Here is an 18790-nt window from a genome sequence, read left to right as displayed (position 1 = left end):
CCGAAAATGCAGAAGCATATCATTCCTCTCCCTGTACAAAAAAAAAAGGCCATTCTTCTTGGAAGTCAGACTGAGACTGTGTTCAAAAAGTAAAGGCAATTATCTTGAAAATACCTTTATGTCGTTCCGTGTTTATTAACTCAAAGATAAATAAAAATATTATAGTGAGACGTGGCTCTCCCGCTCACGGCTTCGCCTAATGCAGTTACTCATAATAAGGCTTTGTATGAGAAGTGATCCGATCCGAACCATTTTCAATGGTGTTCGTCTTTGGCTCAAAACACGTTGGTGTAATTTGAACACACAAAGAAAAAAAAACGATACGGACAGAGGGATGGACAGACAGACAGGCCTTGGATCGTTTCAAAAAATGATTGAATCGATCGGTACAAGACAAGGCGGATCTCGGTCAAGTCGTTTTGGACGTTGGATTGGATTTCACCCAATTTCCAACAGAAACCTCAGCTCAAGTTTACTTACAGCAGATAGATGAACACATTCGTAATGAAATAATTAATTTGTTTATTTATTTATCCATTTTTCAATTCAACTACCTGAATATCATCTAGGTGAGACAATTAGACTGTTTGTTAACAATTACCAAGGACAATTGTTCTTGTAATACAAGACCGCAAGGCTTAACTAAAAGCAATTGTAACTATGTCTTCTATATACTCATGTTTCAATAGCATGTAATTGAAAATTCTAGAGCAGCATCTTTTATCTTTAGACCAGGTTTTAAAACTTCGCTAAAGCAACGCTTACTAGTAGTCATGCTAAATCTCTATTTATTGATTGATGTCATCTAGGTATGGCATTGGTAGTGCGCGAGCCTTAAGAAATGATTTTATCGTAAGCATTGAGTCTGACGTGTCCACTAGGTTGTGAACGTTGTTCAAATTGTTGCTAAGGATTCTAAGTGCGGAAGATAATGCGAAATAGCTTCATCAACAGATAGCTTCCACAGGATCGAACAGGGATTTCACTCAACAAGGCTTTCGAATCAATAACTCCCCTTAATCAATTTTACCAAGAATGAGACCCCAAGGATAAATCAACATTTTTCTGCAGAGAATAATCGTATGAGTGGTAATCTCTCTACATGTGATGGTAAGATTACTAGAAGGCCCCACGGCCAGTTCTTTAAGGGGAAAAGCAAGAATTTTTCTGAATCGATCCGATTGCGCCAACATCATCCAAGCATTTGTAGGACGGATACCATACCTCCGCAGCATATTCCCATGTTGGCGAAGCTAACGTCATGTACAATCTTTTTGTAATATATGGCTTTTCGAATTCACGAGCCTAGAGCTTAATGAATCTCAATGTGGATCTTGCTTCATAGACAACGGATAAAATATGTCGATTAAAACTTACTTTTCTGTCAAAAAGCGCTTCTAAACGACGAAAGTTAAAATTTGCTTCAAGCTTTCCTGAGTTGAGAAGACTCTGGCCTGATTTGGGCGGCAACAAGATTTAGATCGATCTAGAATATGACATTAATCATAATAAATAATAGATTTCCTTAGGGGAAATTCTCTTTGCTGCTTCTTTGCTTTCATTTAATTGCGAATGGAAACTCGTTCTGAATGACAATTTTTGGTGTCTGTTGTTATGACAAAAGATTTGGAAGTTTTCTCTAATTTTTGCATACGTATTAAGCCTTTGTTATTTTTGCTGTTAACATTTTTAGAGTCATTAACGTCAACACATTATTATTCTTATCACTAACGGTAACATTGAAGCGACAAACTGTACAGACAGTGTACGTGTATGGTTAGTAAAATGAGACAAAAAAACACTTGTGAAAAATTTCTATTCATCTTTGAACGAATCTCGGAAACCTGTCAACGTAATTCTAAATAATTTCCCAGTCAAAGTAAGTTGATAGCAGCATATGCACTGAAGAATCACTTCTCATGAGAGTTCGTTTCTTGCGTCTTTTTCATTAATGTTAACGGACGATATGCAAACATTGCATCGCCAAAGCATTTTCTCGAAACCTTTGTAAACCCCAGGCGGACGCTTCAGAACGCTGTAAACTACATATATATATATATGTTTTATAAGGTATGGCTGTCCGTCTATCTGGGTAATGTCTGTTCTCCTGCTCGCAAAAATGAGGAAATCGGCTTTAAATTTGGCACAAGGAGTGCTATTGCATTTGAGCCAAATTGCTCAAAGGATACGACCAGAGAAGAAACAAAAGTTCGTTTTTTTTGCTCCTTACTTATAAATAACTACAAGCACAACGATGACAAACTACATTTATATTTTAGAAGTGATCCTGCGGCTCCTGTCCTGATATGGGAGACATTGACCACCACTACTCCTACCTCTATCAGAACGTAAGTAGCATTCATTAGCAAGATTTAGAAATCATACAAAGTCTACACAGTAGTGATCATTACTAAGCGGTGATGGGTACAAAAAAAGACCCTATCGCAAGCCGAATATTATTTTCCTACTTGTCCTGTTAGAGTATCTCCAGCTTGCAAGGAGAGCTACACTACTAGTCTTTCATGCTCCTAAAATTTCAAACAACAGATAGTTAAGTAAAATGCACTTTTTTTAACTAAGGCACTCATGTACTCCTTTAGGCCATGAGTGGAGCAAACGGAAGGAGAACTTGTGTATGCCGTTTGCCGATAGTGGCAAGAGTAAAAGCAGGATAATAACTGCGGTGTAAGTGTCATCAACAAACGCATATGCGCAAGTGTTGCGAGCATTGTTGTTACTATTGTTGCTACTATTTTTACTTTTTTCCTGTTTTTTGTTTTTGGTAGTCTGGTCTGCATAAGAAATTAAAAATTAATTAAAAAATAATTAAAAACACCATATAAATTTAATTGTGGTTTTTATCGACATTTTCAAAAGTAGATGCAATGCCTGGCCTGAGATGCATGATGGCGGTTCTCAAGTGCCATCACATACTGTTTTTTTTTTTTTTTTTTTTTTTGTTCCGCGAACAGCATGCATGAACATTAAAAATTATTTACATAAATGAACATTTATTTTTAAGTGCTTGGCAGTGTACACGTACGTATGTGCTGCAAGAGACGACGAATGAAACAATAAATAATATAACAACAATAATGAAAAAATAAAAACAAATTGAAAATAAATAAAAATTAAATGTAAATAAATGGCTAATGAAACGCAATACTTGCCTCTAATTGAAATTGTAATTATGCTTAATTAATATTTATGCGCATATAATGATTAAATGATAACAATAACAACAATATCACAATATAGTAGCGCTATTATAATAAATGTATATAACCATATCCACCTAACACCGTACAAAGGTGTTGATAATAATTGACACAAAGCAATATGAGATTAAAATAAAAAAAAAAGGACAACAATTAAAAATCAATTAATTTTTATAAGTAAGCACCAATACGCACCTCTCATCATACGCTTACGCTTACACACCAACACAAACGCACATTCACACACAAAGATACGAATTATTTTTATACCCATCACCGAAGGATGAGACGTACACACATTTCGTCAAAACGTTTGCAACGCCGAGAAGTTACCTTCACAGACCCCACAAAGCATACATATCTATATAAATTCTTGATTAGCATCAAATTTTGAATTTATCTACAAATGTCCGTCTGTCAAATGCAAAAATGAAGCTAATGATTTCAAATATGGCTGAAATAATGAAAGTTGTTGCACGCTGGTTGGACTTGAAAATGGGCCGAATCAGTCAAAGCATACTCCTTCAATACATCGTTGATTGAGAACGTCTCTGCTTCTCAAAAGGAATAAATGGATCGGTTTTCACTCATTAGTCATAAGCGGCAGCAGATAAGTGTACCAAAATTTGAACATGTATTCCATGGATGGTGGTGTTGTAAATGCACAAATATGGTAAGAATTGACCAAGCCTAACCGATATTTAACTGTTTTTTGAACAGCTTTACAGCTTTGCGAAGAAGCAAGTTTTGAAAATTATCTAAGATATATAAATTCTTGGTTAGTTTCAAATTCAGAATACACCTAAAGCACTGCTTTCTACTCGTTTGTCCATCTGTCCCTATGCCAAACTATGTGGTATGCATTCCCCCGTTCGCAAGAAAGAAGATATCGCTGACAAATTTCCAAAAGAATTTCACAATGATCTAAATCGGTCAAACGACCCACCTACAACGCCCACACGTCTATGCAATAAAAACTGTAAACAACTTTGCTTTCCATTTCTTTTGCTTGTTGCTTATAAAGTACAACGCATGCGTCATATGAATTTCCAGATTTTATTCGGAAAATAGAAAAAGTTCAGACGCGCCCATCCAACTTTATAGAGGGTGAAAGTGTAGTTTTTTTTCCCGTTTTGAATTCTTTCTAGGATAACCATGATGGGTATAAAAGATTCGGTTACGACCGAATATAATTTTCTTACTTGTTATCGGATACATTTTCTCGATACTCACTTGTCGACAACGAGTTTAGTAAAAACTAAATCTCTTTTATAGTAAACGGGATTGTTATGCTCGTGATTCACCGCTTTATCCATCAATGGATGCGAGCGTATAAAATTTAGCACAGTATCGGGTAAATTTGAAGTATCATTGACACAAGTACCAGGACGTGGATCAGGCACACGTGAATTCAATACCGGCAGCCAAGCGGAATTCGATGATGATTGCTCTTTGAATTTACCTAAAATGTAAAACGAGAGTGAAGAGAATGATAAAAATTGTTAAATGAAAATTCCGTTAATAATTAAGTTTTCACTTAAGTTAATATTAATGAAATTTAGTTGTCAATATATTCATTCTGACGGCCTTAGTGTATTCATTCCTGTTTTTTTTTTTTTTGCTTTTTTTTTCTTTTATTCGCTTTTATCTTACCATTGAATGCTGCTTGCACTTCATTGATGTGAAAACTGCAAACCGCTGAACCAATTAAACCGTTTGTGCTGGTGGTAAATGTGGCATAGAAACGTGTCTTATCGTTGGGCAATTGATAAACCGATTGTATTTCATTAAAGTAAAATGGAAATTCACCGGATATACTGCAATTTAAGCGCGCCTTCAAGTAGGTAGCCCAATTGTGTGCCAATAGATTTTTACCACCCACATCCTTTTTGCAAACACGTGCGATACGCGAATAAACCGCTTTACCACAATTAATGTATTCAACAGCCGTCTCACGGAAAAAGAAATACACATGGTCGCCAATATCAAAGGAGCCCACGAAATTCGGTTCTAAAGTAAATTTGAGAAAATTAAAAATATATATATATAAAAAAAAAATAAATAAATAAATTTATTTAAAAACCAATGACCGTTTCTTGCTTATTAAACGTTTTTATGGATTTAAAAAAATTTCATTGAATAGTATGAGAACGAATTCGAACTTAGCCCGCAAAGGCATTTATCAGTTATCCTAACAGAGCTCATTACAGATCCGAATATAAATGCGTTACAGAATTGTACAATGCCAAGCACCAAAGACGCGCGAAGGTATAGCCGAGTCCGAATTCCAGTGTGGCGGACCACACTAGAATTACGATTTGCGCTTGGTCATAGCTGGATTGAGTGCCCGGTCAGTAAATCCGGGCTTTCAGTCTCGGTCTCTGTACATCCCCAATTCTTTTTGACTGTCGCTGTACTAACGGTACAAGGGGCAACCAGTGAGTTTATATTATCGTATAACGCAAGGCTGTGGTTGGATTTGTAAGCTTAATGTGTCTAAAGTAGAACACTTACGATATTTTCATAAGCAACTCAAGCATAAGATTTTAAAGGAACACCCTAATGTCCGTCTAGCCGTCCTTGTGTTCAAACCACGCTCTACAAGTATTAAAATATTTCGATGAAAATGGGCCGAATCGGATAACTTTTTCAACCAATTCTCTAATCCTTCTCTATCCGTGGCAGTTTGTTAAACTTTAGCAAACAGGGAAACATGCTCATATCAATTAGCAATGCGAGCAGCACTCAAATTCCCGCTCTTTGCTCTTGTTAGCATAACCTGAGAAGTAATCCGTGGCAGAGCGCGCACTTCACTCAAGTAATGTACTCGTTTTCCCTGCTTGGCAGGACTTTCCTGCACCACTGCCACTATCTGTATATACACAACACAACAGTATCTGATGCATATAATTAATGGAATATATTCATATGAACTATTGCTTTTACTTGCGGTTTTCATAATGCTATAGCAACAGAAAACAGAAACTTTGTCACAGCTCAAGTTTAAAAACAAATAAAAACACTATAGTGAGCCACGGTCCACCATTAAGCAGCACCCTACAGCACCCTAAGGAAGTGGTTAAAAAAGTGACCCCAACGGAACCGTTATTAATAGCGTTCGGCCTTGGTCCGAAACACGTTATTTTACCAAATTTCATCAAAATATTTTAAAACTCTCAGCCTGCATGTTAAATACAAGAAGGAAAGACGGACAGACAAGCTTAGATCGGTATAATAAAAGGTAAATGTATTTTATATACTTCTGAATGTTGCATTTGTCCGGACGAACTTAATATACCAGTGCATCACAAGTGGTCTTAATGAATAGTTTGTTGAATGGCTGTCTGGAACGAAACCATACTATTTCACTTTAGATTCTATTTATGTGAATCCTTTCATTATACCGAATTTTTAATTGCATTTCTCTAAATTCTCTAAACTTATGTAAAATTACGTGTTTTTTAATTTTTTTTTTGTTTTTTTCATATTCGAAATTTGATGATAATTAGTTTTTTGTGTTTGTATTAAAATTTCAAGAGATTTTAATTTGGTAATTTTCTTAGAATTTTTTACAGCATAAAATATTCGCTTCAACTAATGTGAAACTTAAGCGCATTTTTTTTTTTTTTTTTTTTAGTTTTTGCTTTTTATGTTCAGAAACAAAATATTATCATCCTTTTGCCATAGACTGATTGAATAAACGCTAAAAATTAATTAAACCGCAATCTTTACTCTATATATATGCAAATTGTATCTATTGCAGGCAACCACAGTAGAGCAATTGTTTTAAAATATATTGAAATACGGAATACAAAGAAGGCTATAAATTATAAATTTGAATAAAACGCAAAAATAATAATGAATTCCTGTTTCATGTGGAAGAGAGCATAAATGAAAGCAAAATACACTGTAAGTGATTGAATTCTTGTATAAAATAATAATAAGAGCGCTTCAGTGTTTTCGTTTGCTCTGTGGCCAATTTACCATTTGGGGCTGACTTATAGCTGTCGATATCGGGTAAGCTCGAACGTACTTGGAATATGTTGCTCGACCGCAGTCTTACGATCAAAAGTAAGAGAAACGCATACTTCATCGACTGCTGCAAACTCGTTACTCGTTACACGGGTTCGAAATAGTCGACGGCCATCGAGCTTACGCGATATCGACTACTATAAGTCGGCTCCTGTATAATCGATCTCATAACTGAACAAAGGACTATCCTGTGAATAAACTAAAACGCACGAGTATGCTTTAAACGGTGGAAGTCAAGGACCATTAGTGATCGCCTTTGAAGTTGATGATCCACATATGTCAGTTATACAAAAATAAGAAGAGAATAGCGGCGTCAAGCGCGGAGAACTCGATGAGGAGATTAGCTTCAGCTTCGGCTTCATAGGCTTCATTGAAAAGTGGTCTTTTTTTTAATGTGGTTAATCAGGTCAGGAGATGTTCCTTACTCGCTACGGCCACGGTTACGCTCAGAAACAAAGAAGGCGCTGGTCGTAACCTAGTGGGTGTATGTTCAGACGGCAAGTATTACGCCTTCACCAAGTGAGCACTCATTATAGGTACGGCCAAAGTGAAGTCTATCGCACTGGGATTTGAACTGACGAATCCCGATTTGGTCGTTGTGATTCTTATTTATTCGGTTACTCATGCGACTTGCGGGCCTTATTGCTCAACGTACCTATGAAACTAGACTTTTTGACGTGACAGATCATCTCAGGGATATCGTTCTAGGACGATAAAGGCTATCGTGTCGATACAAATTAATTATTCAGTATGCTATGCTTACTGGCAGGCTAACCGACCGTATTTACGTATGTAAAAGCAAGCCATCACGAAAAATTCTGATTGTTAACATATCACTAATATTAGTCTTTATGGAAGAAATTCGAAGAACTGAATGTTTTCATGGCATAATTTTTTTCAATAGGATAGGAAAAAGTAAATCACGGAAAAAACCGGGTTATTAAAATCTGAAACATTTAACAACAACAAACAACATCAAAAATTTTAATCCCTCTTAAGAGTTACTATAAACATTAAATAAAATCAAAATTATTTATAATATTAAGACAAGTAAGAAAATTATATTCCATCGAGACCGAATCTTTAATACCCATCACCGTTATCCTAAAGAGACAAAAAGAGTAAAAGAACTAAACTATTATGCTCTATAATGTGGCGAAGCTGGTTTTATTTTTATTTTCAAAAGTGTTTGCCGTATAGGAGTATGGACTTTGTAGGTATGTCCTTTAGGGCACTTACAAATTCTTTTGCAAATTTTTGGGCAATATTTCCATTGTTACGGACGGAAAAATGTTTACCACAAATGCTAGATAGTTGGGCAAATGGTCTGATGGCCACCTGAACAGGCGAACGTGTTTAGATGCATTCCAAATTTGAACTTGCCAAGAATTTGTATACTTTATGGGGCTTTTGAAGCGCCTTTCAAAGGTATTGAAAAATAAACTTAATATCCATTTATGGAATATGCGTTCAAATGTTTATCTGCTGGCATTTAGGAGTAATAAGCAAAAAATCTGCTTTTTATTCCTTTTGAAACGCGGAGGTGTTCTCAGCTTACGTAGTGGTGCCGTTCGCAAGAACTTCGGCCAAATTTGCAGACGGACAGGCTTAAATTATACATTGTGGGGTTTATGATGCTTCCTCATCCTTCGATGATGGATATAAAAATCTTCATTAGTAGTTACTTTGAAAGAATTTTTTTCATATAATTTGCCTAACTTTTCACACTGTTTCCTCTTATCCATGCCCGATGCTACACTACACTGTACAGTTTGCTGTCAATGCTCAAGAAAATAATGAATTTAATTATATCAAACAAGATTATGAGGAAGAGAGAGAGAAAAAAAAAACGTAAATAAAAGTATTAAGAGAGAAGATGAAAGACAAAAAATCTAATTTCATTACTACAGGGCATGAGAACAAAAACAAATTCAATTTAATCTCCGTTATAATAAGGGGTGAGAAAAAGAGCGACAAGTCATTGAATGCATACAAGTTTTGTTAAAGACGCAATTTCCACACTTCTTCTAACCATCGCAAAGAACAATATGAAATGAGTATATTAACTCCTTTCTAGAGGAATTAAAAATAACGAAACATGCTCCAAGTGTATAAGGTTTTACGTAATCATCGCAAGTTTCTGAATAGCTTTGTCTTTCAGTTGCATTCAACTTAACATAAAACAGCTTGTAGATCTTCATAGCTTTTTAGTTTTAGGTTATGGAAAGGGTCGCATTTATCAACAACACAATTAGGTTGTGGTGGTCAATACATTTGCGCTGACGTTCAAGGCAGAACATAATTAGAACGGTAAACTCAAATGTAACCAGAACGAAACATGGGACGGTTTTCACATCAACTGTGTGATGTATGAGGAGAAGAAGGGTAGAAGATTAATCCAGAAGCATTCGTCTTGAAATTGTCTATTCAGGAGCCGATTTAGGGTTTTTCTGCTAGGAGGCGTCCGACTAAACCGACTTTTTTTGATTTATTTTGATTGCTAGCTGATGGGTTACCATGACGGAACAAAGTTATATTCTAGGGAAGTAAATGTTGTCTGTAAAAAATAAGCGTCTTGGTGGCAATATTCTCAATATAAATAAACAAAACTGAATTATGACGATGGAAAATAAGAAAAAGGATGTGTGTCTTGACATTCATTTCGTGAGACTTTTCTTGTACGTCTAAAAAGACATAGCGTCAGCCTTGAGAAACTTGGTATTAGCTCTTCGTGCAAGGGACTTTAAACTGCTCCTACAAAACATTCGATAGACCAGACAACCGATAGCCTCCATTAGAGATGAATTCCGAAGATCAAATTTCAAAATTATCATGTTTCTGGCGGAAAATATTCTTAAAGTTTCATTATACTTCTTGCCATGGAACTACGCGACGTGGCCAATACTTGGCATGTTTAATTATCACTGCTAAAGCGTAGAGTAACAATGGTCCACTGTGCACAGAATAGAAAAACAATCTCTTTTCCTTTCATTTTCTTCTTTATCTATATACTTTCTATTTGGAGAAATTTTGAAGATTCACTCAAGGCGATGGCTGTGTATAGAAAGGAACTGGAAGTGTTTTCTTTCTGATTCTCAACAACATGTTTTTGGTCTCAAAATTAGTCTATCTCTTCTTCCCTGCGTTGCAGCTATAAATTACGCTCCTAATATTTGAAATTGCCATCGTTGCTTACGGAAGTTCTAGACATTATGAGAAGACAGAGTTGAAGCAACCCTTTTGTCTCCTTCGCTATCAATTATCCCTGCGGAAGATGCATGTGATCTATGGGGTAATCATGTGTGAAAAATTGATTGCAAGAGAATTGCTTTAATAGGAGAGTTTAGCGGTACGCCCATCAGTTCCAGGTTTAGATATTCTTATACTATTTGGATTTCTAACGCCACTATATTCTCTGATCTCTTCCCGGATTTAGCAGGTAGATGTAATTTTGTTACACGTCCCAGCGACGATGTAGATGACCAGATATAGGTTAAGGGGGATGAGATCCAGAGAGAGAAAGAAAGAAGGAGAGGAAAGAGAATGGGAAAGGGAAGAAAAACAAATAGATCCACAGACAAATAGACAGAGAGAGATAAGGAGGCAGAAAGAGTTAAAGAAAGAAAGAGAAACACGAAAATGGGAAAGAAAGAAACGATAGACAGACACAGAAGTATAGAGAGAGGAGAAGGGGATGGAAAGCATTACTTAAAATTATTCGACTCCAATAGAAATAAACATAAACAAGGGTACCGATCGGATTGGTTAAAATCTTCACAGTCGTATAATGTGATTTAGATAACATCACAAATATCCTAATCTTGCCAGCGGTGCATAAGTTAGTCATTCGCTAATGAAAGTAATATGAGAAGTCCATTGGGATCATTGTTAGTTGCTTCGTTTTAAGCTCGGAATTCTTTAGTTGCATTGTTTTCGGTAGAACACGATTTTGGAGAAATGAGCATAAAAGTGTTCCTACTAATAGTTGGGAAATTTATATCAAAAATGGAGGAAAATTTATATTTCCACATACATTAGTACGGGAGAACAAATTTAATAAATATGAAGTAATGAATATAGCACTTGTAAAATTTCTTCTTTTTTTGTTGTTGTTGTTGTTGTTTTATTTTGCGTTTTTTCTCTTTTTTGTACTTACTGTCCAACCACTTGGAATCGTATTTAAGGGTGCGCTTGAATTTGTATTCCAAACGTTTCGCTGTAACATTATATAGGTCCGTACGAAAGATGACAGTATCCGCTTTAGTGAATTCAGCATTTGTGCCCGAATACTAAGAGAAAGATAGAAGAAGAAGAAAAGGAAGAAGGGTTTATTTATACCACAAAAGCAACAAATATGACATTTACATAAATAAATAGAGAATAAATAAAAAATAAATAAATAGAGTAGAGATTGCTTTTCAATATGAAATATTTTTGCCACAAAAAAATATGAAGAAGAAATATATTTTGAAAGCGGGGATGAACGAGTGAATGAATGGATGGATGGATGGATGGATGGATGAATGGATGGCACTTTTAGCTTAAGTAGCTTTTGAGCGTCTTCTCTCAAACAACAATTTCACAAACTGCAAACGAAATGGTAGAGAGAACAACAGCACTACGTTTTAATACTCGACGAAATGGAAAATAAATAGAAAAAATCTTAAAAGCACTCCTCTCATACATATAGAAGAGTATGTAAGAAAGTATATTTGGATTTTATTTTCATTTTTATTTTCATTTATTTATTTTTTTTTTATCTCATATAAGAAAATCATAAATATTACTTAAGATGCAGTTGTTCTTCCTCTGCATTATGTTTAAGTATAAGAAAAAGAGATCAAGAGTATTAAACCTCTAATAAATATTTACTCTACAGTTGATTTAGAAGCGGATGGCTAGCTAAAGAAATAAGGAATGATTTTAAAAAGTGATTTCATTCTGTTTTTTATTCTATTTTTCATTTTTTATTTTCTGTATTTTTTTTTTTTTTTTTGTTTTTTTTTTCTTTTTTGTCTTCATTCACTTACCAGACCTGGCAAGCCGCCTGGATTGCCTTCTTCCACATAAATAGCGGTTGAATTGTCTAAAGGATCATAGGGACATTTAGCTATACCCTGTCCAATCCCCATCACAAATTCCGACCTCGGCAAATGGGTGAGATTCGTCTGCAAGTAATTACAAAATGAAAAGAAGAGAGAGAGATAGAGAGAGATAGAGATAGAGAGAGAGAGAGAGAGAGAGAGAGAGAGAAAGAAAAACACAGTAAAAAGCAAATAAAGGAATATTTCAACCAAGCAACAAAAATTGCTAACATTTGCTAAAATGTAAAGAAAAGAAAAAAAAAATAAAAACAAACGAGACCAACGAGTATATGAGGAAAAAAACCCAGTGAAAATAAGAACAACAGAACATGTACCACCAACAGGGACTTTTCTACGTATGGCTACGGGTTGTAGCAACAAATTTGCTTTACTCTCAACAATAATAATAAAAACAACAACAACAACAACAATAATAATGCATACATCCATCCATATAGCAGCATACTTGCTATACTTGCATACATACATCTCTTGGAAAGCGATTAGTAAATGGTGTGCAAAAAATTGCTGCCGTTGCACTCAAGCAGTTTTATATGTTTGTTCTTTCGCTTGCTTTTATGCTCACGTTGTTGCTATTATTATTGTTGCTGCTGTTGCTGCTGTTGTTGCTCTTGTTTATTTTATACACTTTTAGTAAACGTTGGCACGTTTTTCAAATAATCCCCAAGTTTCGAGTTCGGCTTCTTGCAATTTCCGATTACTCAAGGAAGTGCGTGCCGTGTTAAATGATGTAAAATGGTTTTGTTTAGACTTTTTCAAATCTTTCTTTTTTTTTGCTTTATTTTCCTCCTTACTCTTGCTCAATTCGTTCTTTTTCTATTCCCTTCTTTTCTTATCAAATAGCACTTAAATGAATAATAATAATAAATATGTATTGTCGAGCAATCAGAAGAAGCTGCGAAAATTGCTGGACAGTTAAAGAACAAAAAAATAAATGAATAAAAAAATAAAATAATTTAAACACATTGTTACCGTTCCCTTCATTTGAATAACACAGACACAGAGGCAAAAAAGATAGCTTTTTTAATGCCAAATAATAAGGAATGAAGAAGGATGACATTGCAAATAACATAAGACTTTTTGAGCCTTAGAAAGGTAATGTTTACCTAACTATGAAAGATTGAAGGTAAGCAGGCATGGTATGCGGAACAATTGAAAGCAGAGGGCTTTGCATCAGTTACAACTGAACAAAAAAGCAATGTCCCAAAACGACATTAGAGGAATGCCTAATGTGCTACTTGTGATAAAGAAAATCGGCTATCGACGAGTCTATGGTCAACCTTCAGTTTGGAACATACCTCGATGAATGTGTGTACATCATAGATCGAAATATTCGATCAAAGTTCGACAAATTGATGGCTGCGCACACAGTCTTCATCTTCGCTTATTACAGTTCGCGACAGCCCAACCATGCTGGTTATCGTTTACGTTTGCCTACAACGTTGGGGGATAATGATTTTCTAACCTGCAGGCTACCCGAGAATGGGGAGTAGGTGGTTTGCAATGTCCACAAGGAAGCTTCAGGGATCATATGTTTACATTTTTCACCAGCAACACAACCTTGTCAATTTCAAAAACTTGGACGTCTATCCGTCTGCGTTAAAAATTGTCTTACCCGCAAAAGTGAGGTTATTAGACTCTAGTGTGGCAAAAATAATGAGAATCAGGTTTGTTCTGGATATAGTACGAACCGAGTACAACTCTAATATCGACAGGTTATTCTTTTTATTATTCGAATACCCTAACAGTTGCAACGAGAGACATTTCCTCATCGCTAGCTACATAGAAATTTCCACATTTAACTACTAACTGTAATTTTTATAAGAAAAATGTTTATAAATTTCACTGAGCAATTTTGAGATTGAGAATAGAACATAGATTACGCCGATTAATACGGATGACATGCGAACGGAATAAGTGCTCGGAGAAGAAAGAAATTAAGAAGAGCAGCTTTAAGAAGCATTTTCTAAGGCTTCCCATGCAGCTTCATATTGTTGCTTCATATTAGAATTGAAGGTTGCCAACTTTGCTCCGAGATGCCACATCTGAGTATACAAAGTAGCAAAAGTAGCCTAGTGATGGGTAAGAACCCGGACTACCAAGTCAGCGTTTGCGGGTTTAGGAATAGAGTTTACTTTGGTCGTAACTTTAGCGAATGCCCAGTCAGTAAAGGCACAACACCTGCACACACCCACTAGAGGTTGTCGAAACCAACCCCATATTTGGTTCTCTTTCCTCACTTCTTCTGAGCGATCAGTCGGAAAATATACACATATGTATATACACTTTGCGGTATTTGCAAAGGAGGTTTTAAGGCGTACACAGAAGAATAGAGTAAGCTTGAGTTACTCAAATTCTTTGATGGTTGGTATAGTGATCGAACACAATATCTCTTAGAAAACTTTTTGTGCCGCACAAAAATGTATTTTTTTTTTTTGCTTGTTTTTCATAGTAAATGATTGAAGCAACTAATAAGTCTTACTATAAACCATTTAAAGTGAAACCATTATTATTAATAGCATTTTCGACCATCATTAAGTTTAATGAGCATTGATTTGAACTTGATAGGAAACGTTTAACTACTATCAAAAGTTAAACGATATGAATAACACGCGCAATTGTTCACGCTAGCGTTACCACAACAAATAGTTTTTGGTCATTGACTATGAAATTAAACGACTTAGCAGCAAAATGCATTGAAAGTGATTATATGGTATTAAGGCAACGTTCGTTGAGTACAACAACGCTTAACTATTTAAGTTTACAGCATACTGTTAATGAGTTTTCCTTACTTATGAATAAATGATTCAAATGAAAAGGACAATCTTTTTTACGGATCATAATTATTATTATTTTTTTTCTCATCAAAATTCAACTCCATTCCTTTAATAATGAAAAAAAAACCAGGAAAAAAACATTATAGTGGCACACAAGTCACCCTAAAAGACCCTAATACCTTTATTCATATAACGACTTTGGAAAATAAGGGAAGCGGTGGAAAACGTGGTTCAATTCGAACCACTTTCAACGACGTTCGTCCTTGGATCAAAAAAACGTTCACTAAGTGCACCAAATGTCAGGTGTAGGCTGAAAGCAAGAAAAAAATAAAGACCGGATGACAGACGGATAGACAAGGTTAGAATCACTTTCTGAACGGGTAGATATAACAAAAGGTGGGCCTATCTCAGGTGGGCCACCTACATAAACTTAACATACCCTTGTCTAACACAAGTTTTGCAAGGCATGGTAATCTTTAGTAAGAATCGCTACTTTGTAAACTCAACTCACTTTTCTTAAATTGAAGCAAAAACAACTAAAAACCCTATACCGGGACATGGGCTAAAATACCATACATCACTTAGCTTAATATAGTTATTTCTAAAAGGATTTTTCAAAATAAAGTTTTTTACGAGGAACGGTCGAAATAGCGGTCCGATCCGAACCATTCCATTCTTGAGTTAAAAACGGTGCACAAAATTTCATCTAAATACATCAAAAGTTATGATCTGTAGGTTGAGCACAAGGAAACAATAGAGGCAAAAAGAGAGACGGACAGACAATGTGTCAAGACAGAACGGACAATAAAACGTGGATTTATCTACCTTCGAGTTGCATACACACATACACACAAATTTAATATGACCTTTTACCGCACTCGTTGTGGGATATAATGTAATGTCCTGCTCACAAACACTCGACAATTCGGCAAAGTGTCTAGTGGAAGATGTTTTCTATACGTTAGCTGTTATTAATGTGGTATTGTATTTAGCATGCATCGTCGTCACTATATTCATAATGCGATTTACAGTTGTTTTCCGTTTTTTTTTCTTTCTTCTATCGACATATTCTCTTCGGAAGAGTAGTAAAAAGTTCCATTTTCACATAATTTTGTGAACATTTGAATATAAATATTGTTATTTGATAACACACATTACTCTATATTCACACAATCGCAAATTATCATGCATATTTAATACCTATATGGAGGAGAAGGAAGAGAGTGTACCGAATCCAGAGATATGTCCCAAAAAAAAAAATAAATATATATATATATATATATATATTTTCATACATATTTTTGTAAAATCCTTGTTACTGCTGTTGTTAGTCTACATAAATGTGTGTCAATTGAATGAAAATGTGTTGCCATACTTAACACGCTTTTACTGATTGCTATCTCCAATCAACTCGACTATAAAAATTGTGAGAAAAAATGCAGAAAAAAAAAAAAGAAAGCAAAAATAATAATACGGACAAGAACAAGAAGATGTCAATAGCAAAAGCAGGAATAGCAAAATATTTTCCCCTTGTTAACCAGGACTAAACCTAAAAAGAAGAAGGATTTTTTTTTTTTTTTTTTTTTTGGAAAAAGTCAAGGATTTCAAAACTAAAGTAAAAGCTTAACTTTGTACAGCTGCAATATGTCTTTTAAGAAAGCCACACAATGGTTACATATATAAAACAGAACATAGGACAGAGTATTTTCCTGGAAAAATGAAAGAAAACGAAAAACTCTCAATGAGAAGAAAAACTATTTTCTAAAAACGACAGAAATGGAAAAAGAAATCATTTTCGATATAAATACAAGACAGAACGAGCTGCAAGAAAAGAAGGAGCAAGCATGCACTTCTTATTTATATTTTAACCCCATGTGTGTAGCACTATGCTTGCACTGCGAGTAAAAAAAGGTTGACTTGTGTGTGTGTGTGTGTGTGTGTGTGTGTTTTCTTTTTTTTTATTTCATTTAAACAGTTCACATTATGTTCCATAATTGATACTTACATAAATGACATAATCTTTGGGATTGTGAGCATTGGTACCGCACACGTACAGGCGATTGCCTTGCATTTTTTGTATAACTCGTATGTGATTTTTGCAGTCAAATACCTGAGAAATAAAAAAAACATCGCATTTATATAAATATTAAGAAAGAGAAAGGAAAAATAAGATATTTATTAAATCGTTTTAAACTCTATTGGACTTTTATTTAAAAGTAAAATTCGTACTGTTTTATTAGATGGTTCGATAAAAGCAAAAAAAAGTAACAAACAGAAGTTAATATTTAACCCGTAAATCCTTTAGATTTTTCAAAAATCTAATATTTATCGAATGCGTTTATCGGAAAATGCATTCACTTCCATATAAGAAAGAATAGTGAAGTTTCCTTACAACAGATACTTTCTCGAGAGTGAAACCGATATGTTAAAGGATTGATATAAGGTATCCATCAGAATATTCAATCTTAATATTTAATATAAAATAAATATTATTATTATTAATTTAGTCAGGGAATGAATGCTGAGACTTAAGTCTTAAAGCTCTGGCATTTAAAGGCTTTCGGCATTATTAAAAACTCTACCGAGTTTCTGGACTCTTGCCTACTCGACCACTCGGACGGATAAAATAAATAATTTTAAGAATTTTTACTACAAATTTTTTTATAGGAACAATTCTCATTTACAATGAATGCTTATAGAAAATACTTTTATAAGAAAGACGACATTTTTTCTTTAAATTTTAGTGAAAATATTTGATTACTTAACTTCCCTTTTCTCCGGAAAATTTAACGCATCTGAAGGACTGGAAGGACAAAACATACAAAGGCTATTAGCCATAAAAAAATGGTGGCAATAAATTGTAATAACAGTTTGCGCCTAAATACAGGCATTTGTAAGGCTTTACGGGCTTAATTTTCTTATAGTGAAGAGAAATGCGACAGTTTTCTTTAAAATTGGATCCAGTTTGGCAACGATTTTACAGAATACAAATTTTTAAGAGGAAAGGCTTAAAGCGCCACCTCTTTAAGACTATGCGCTTGATTGGGAATTTTACCGCACTTGAGATTTGAACCCACGACCGTTGCATTTAGTCGAAATGCTTAGGCTACTCAAGTGCGAGATAGTTTCCAATAAAGCCTTAGTTGATAGCGCTTTAAGACTTTGCTCTTTGAATTCGTTTCGCTGCCTAAATTATTTATAATCATAATAATAATAAAAATATTTAAAAGTACACTTTTTGTTATCAATTTTTTAAATTATGATTCAAGTACACAGAGATTTTAATTTGTGCCACGTGGCGTTGTGGCTTAACCATAGCTGCTCGTATAGGCCGTTTTTGGTAATTCTCCCAAAAGCATCCACGCAGACATCCTGTAAACAAGAGACAATCCGCTTTTTCTTAACGTGAACAATATATGCTCGCTACATGAGTTACACTTTGACGGTCAGAAAGAAATGCGTGCATTTTCAATAGGTAAGAGCTATGCCTTCACCAACTGAGCATTCGCTTTAGCTGGCGGCCAAGTATGATCAAAGCGCACTGATACTTGTCTCTGCGATCACTGACTTGGTACTTGTGGCTACTCGGCTACTAGTCGCTTACCAGCTTTAAACCTGTTGATAAAGAACTTTTGAAAACGACTTGTAAATGTAATCG

The 18790-nt window shown here is 34.9% G+C and overlaps 1 protein-coding gene across 1 annotated transcript; it reads right to left on the bottom strand.

The window, feature by feature from the left end:
• Positions 1-4424: 4424 nt before the first annotated feature.
• On the bottom strand, positions 4425-17281 carry LOC119643845 (semaphorin-2A). Its single transcript, XM_038043348.1, has 5 exons — positions 17138-17281; positions 12281-12418; positions 11407-11539; positions 4872-5228; positions 4425-4680 (listed from the first exon to the last, which is right to left on the bottom strand). The coding sequence occupies exons 1-5, from the start codon at positions 17201-17203 to the stop codon at positions 4448-4450; spliced, it is 927 nt and encodes a 308-aa protein (XP_037899276.1). The 5' UTR covers positions 17204-17281; the 3' UTR covers positions 4425-4447.
• Between the last annotated feature and the right edge of the window lie 1509 nt (positions 17282-18790).

Source organism: Glossina fuscipes, unplaced genomic scaffold (genome assembly GCF_014805625.2).
Source record: "Glossina fuscipes isolate IAEA_lab_2018 unplaced genomic scaffold, Yale_Gfus_2 65003, whole genome shotgun sequence".
In the NCBI taxonomy this organism is placed as follows: domain Eukaryota; kingdom Metazoa; phylum Arthropoda; class Insecta; order Diptera; family Glossinidae; genus Glossina; species Glossina fuscipes.
The sequence above is the reverse complement of the archived record's forward strand: the minus strand, read 5'-3'. Positions and strand labels throughout refer to the sequence as shown.

Bases quoted from the DNA above. Each gene is read 5' to 3' on its own strand.
- LOC119643845 (XM_038043348.1), bottom strand. From the start codon at position 17,203: ATGCAAGGCAATCGCCTGTACGTGTGCGGTACCAATGCTCACAATCCC. The intron at 11,540-12,280 runs GTAAGTGAATGA...TCTTTCTCTTAG, and splicing joins CAGGCGGCTTGCCAGGTCTG to TATTCGGGCACAAATGCTGA. The intron at 5,229-11,406 runs GTAAGTACAAAA...AATTTACTTTAG, and splicing joins CGATTCCAAGTGGTTGGACA to AACCGAATTTCGTGGGCTCC.